General features: G+C 41.7%; 1 protein-coding gene across 5 annotated transcripts in view; it reads left to right on the plus strand.

Moving 5' to 3' along the window:
• Positions 1-2,973, plus strand: part of VPS13B (vacuolar protein sorting 13 homolog B) — a 761,266-nt gene that overhangs the window by 552,037 nt on the left and 206,256 nt on the right. For all 5 annotated transcript variants that reach the window (XM_018559352.1, XM_018559343.1, XM_018559336.1 and 2 more), the window contains exon 34: positions 2,685-2,822. In XM_018559352.1, the coding sequence (XP_018414854.1) occupies positions 2,685-2,822 (138 nt within the window). The remainder of the gene's footprint in view (positions 1-2,684; positions 2,823-2,973) is intronic.

Raw genomic sequence — 2,973 nt, forward strand, 5'->3', positions numbered from 1 at the left:
ACTCGGTGGAGTACATGGGACACCTCCGCTTTGACTGAGGAAATCTCAGATTTCAGAGAATGTTCGAGGCGGGAGAACATCTCAGTCAGGTCTGACTTACTTGGAAGGTGTCTTGCCAGAGTCGCCACCGACATCTCGGATCCCGGATCTGAGTCCTGAGAGGCAGACGAGAAGGCAGGTGAGTGCGAACGAGCCGGCGGAGAAGCACCGGAGGGCTGCAGGGTCGGGCCGGATTCGCGGCCTCGCGCTGATCTGCCTGCCATGTGGTCTGGTGACGGAGTGCTCGGTTTCCACAGGTGTTTGATGGAGCCCTTGCCGGATTGTTTCGCCGAGTCTTTGCGGCGCGGAGTCTTGCCCATTGCCCACGGGTGCAGATGGTAGTAATTGAAGGTCTCAGATGGGGGTGAAAGAGTGGTATTTAGATGGTTTGCTCGGGGTGGAAGACGGAGCTCAGGCTAGGTACGTCCGCTCGGCGCCATGCGCAAACCACGCCCCTTTTTGATAACTTCTAACTCCGCAGTGGCCATGCTAGCACCATTTCTTACTACGACATGTGTGCACTATTTAAATAACATGTACGAAAGTCCATCTACTGCCGTAATAACAAAGAGAAAAACTTATTTATAGGTCCATGTGAATTCCTGCAAGCTTAAAAAAGATTGTGACATACTGATCACTAGTTGCCAGATTTAGTGAAATCTAAATATTTGTAACATTGTTTACAATTTTGCATATCCAAATCAGAATAGTAACTCGCTATGGGAGTCTCAGTGGCTAAATCGAGAGCTTTCTTACCGACTATTATGGGATTTAAGGACCTAATTATTTGTGTCCAGAAAATGCAGTTTTCCCTAGGACCCAGTGACAGTTAATATAAAGTACGTACACTAAATACAAGTGATGAATCTACACAAACACCTAGAATAAGCAAAGTGTGTTGGCAGCCTAAGCTTTACATTTTAATTATTTATAACATGGGTTACTCAGTGTTTGCTTTCAGTTCAAGACCTTAAAAAGTCCTGGTTTCTTCTAAATAGTTTTATAATGCAAGGTGGTCGTAGGGTTTGGATGTTGTCCAGTATATTTGCATTCATCTTTGCAAATGGCTGTGTGCTTTTGAAGTTAAAGACTAAGTGGACTCTTGGCATTGGTTGGCCTAGGGGGTTAAATCTTGCTAAGTGATGGTTAAAGACTGAGGGAACCGCAAGATTCGGTTCAGATTTATTCTAAATGTAATAGGTTATTTGATATTTTCATTCCTTTTCTAGATCAGTTTTATTAAAGAGTTGTGCAGGTTAAATTTGAAAATACTGTCAGCAGTTTAGTTGGTAATAAAGGTAAATTTAAGCTCCCAATCCTGAAATGTCACTGGTTGCTAAGTTATTCGAAACAGCCACCAGACCATCTAGATGTACTTTGCTTCATGCATGTGACAGAACACATATACACCTAATGTAGTTGGCTTATCCCACAGCACATTTTACACTTGTTAGCTAAAAGCTATTAGTAACCTAGTAAGTGGACTGCACTTTTCATAAAAGCAATTGGCCTAACCTCGGACCCTTGTCAAATTGCTGTGTAAAGATCTGTTTTGTGCTAAAAAAAAAGAACAAAAATATTTTTTTTTGTCTATTCCTATTACTAGTACATAGTTAATAGCGATACACCAAAATTTCATCCGCCAAAACATTTCAGCCAAAAATTACACTTTTGGCAAAATGCAGAAAGTACCATGATGGCCCAAAATGCGGTTGAAAATGTAGTGTATACCTAGCTTCTCTTCTCCCCTCTGGGCCGCCGGTCTGTGTGCCTTCTACAGCAGTGGCTGGTGCCCACGTCTAACTTTCAATGTCCTTTTGTTAGGGACGGTTATCACATTTTTGGTGATGTCGGGATCAGTTTACAGACCTTAACAAATACCAAGGCTGTCGTTGATTTGCCCTTTTTAAGAATGATCATTGCCTGGCTCTCTCTTAAAGGAGAACTATGGGGTTAGGACTGTTCCCCATAGTTCTCTGAAGGGTAAAGGGAGGACACAAACTAGCATCCTCCTGTCACCCAAAGCTCAGTAGACTGAGACGCCTCAGCTGAAACGGATCACGACAATTATGTCTGGATCCGACCAGCTGCGTGAGTGAGAGTTGACTCTGCCTATATAGAGGCAGAGCCGGCTGTACCCGCCCCCTCCCCTGTCCGTTCTGCCAGTCAGCACTAGAGGATCGGAGCGGGAACGGGAGAATCCCTGCAGGGAGCCGTGAGTGACAGTCACGGCTCTCTGCAGGGAAATCTACCTGCAATAAGCATACAGATGACAAAGTTAAAGTAAAGTGAAAATTTTAAATCTGCATTCTTGTTTCAGGTGAGTAAGTCAAAGTAATACATACATTGTAGCAAAATGATAGCCAAACAACTAGCATTTCTAGATGGAGAGAACAGCAATAGTGGCCTTCATATTCTGTCAACTTAATGTAAAAGTTCATAACATTTTTTAAGGTCACCTTTTCACCCAAGGGTAGAACAAAAAAAACACTTTCACGCTTTTTTTGTGTGGATTTAGCTTTAATGCTTTTTATCAGTGTTCTGATAGTAACCAATGTGATGTCCCAGTGTTTTATGATATATTAATATTAATTATATTAATGCTGAAACATTCTTGGAATAATTTTGTCTTCATTTCATTGAAGATGCTGGGAAGACATTGCCAGAAAGCCTTGATTTCACCAAAATCTGGCTACAGACAGCAGCAGGAGAAGTCAATGCCAGAACAGGGATTCCTCCACCATTCATCACGGTACAAATAAAAGATTTCCTGAATGGACCAGGTAAATGTTATTCATTTTAGTGTGTCTATGTACTATATATATGTTGGGGTTTTCTGCCTATTTTGCTACTGCCTTATGGGTAATCTTTGCAACGTTTTTTAATTATTCTATTGTTTTATTCTATTTAATATTATAACATTTGAGTTGGTTT

This window comes from Nanorana parkeri, unplaced genomic scaffold (genome assembly GCF_000935625.1).
Source record: "Nanorana parkeri isolate BGI_ZX_2015 unplaced genomic scaffold, ASM93562v1 scaffold16, whole genome shotgun sequence".
Lineage (NCBI taxonomy): Eukaryota > Metazoa > Chordata > Amphibia > Anura > Dicroglossidae > Nanorana > Nanorana parkeri.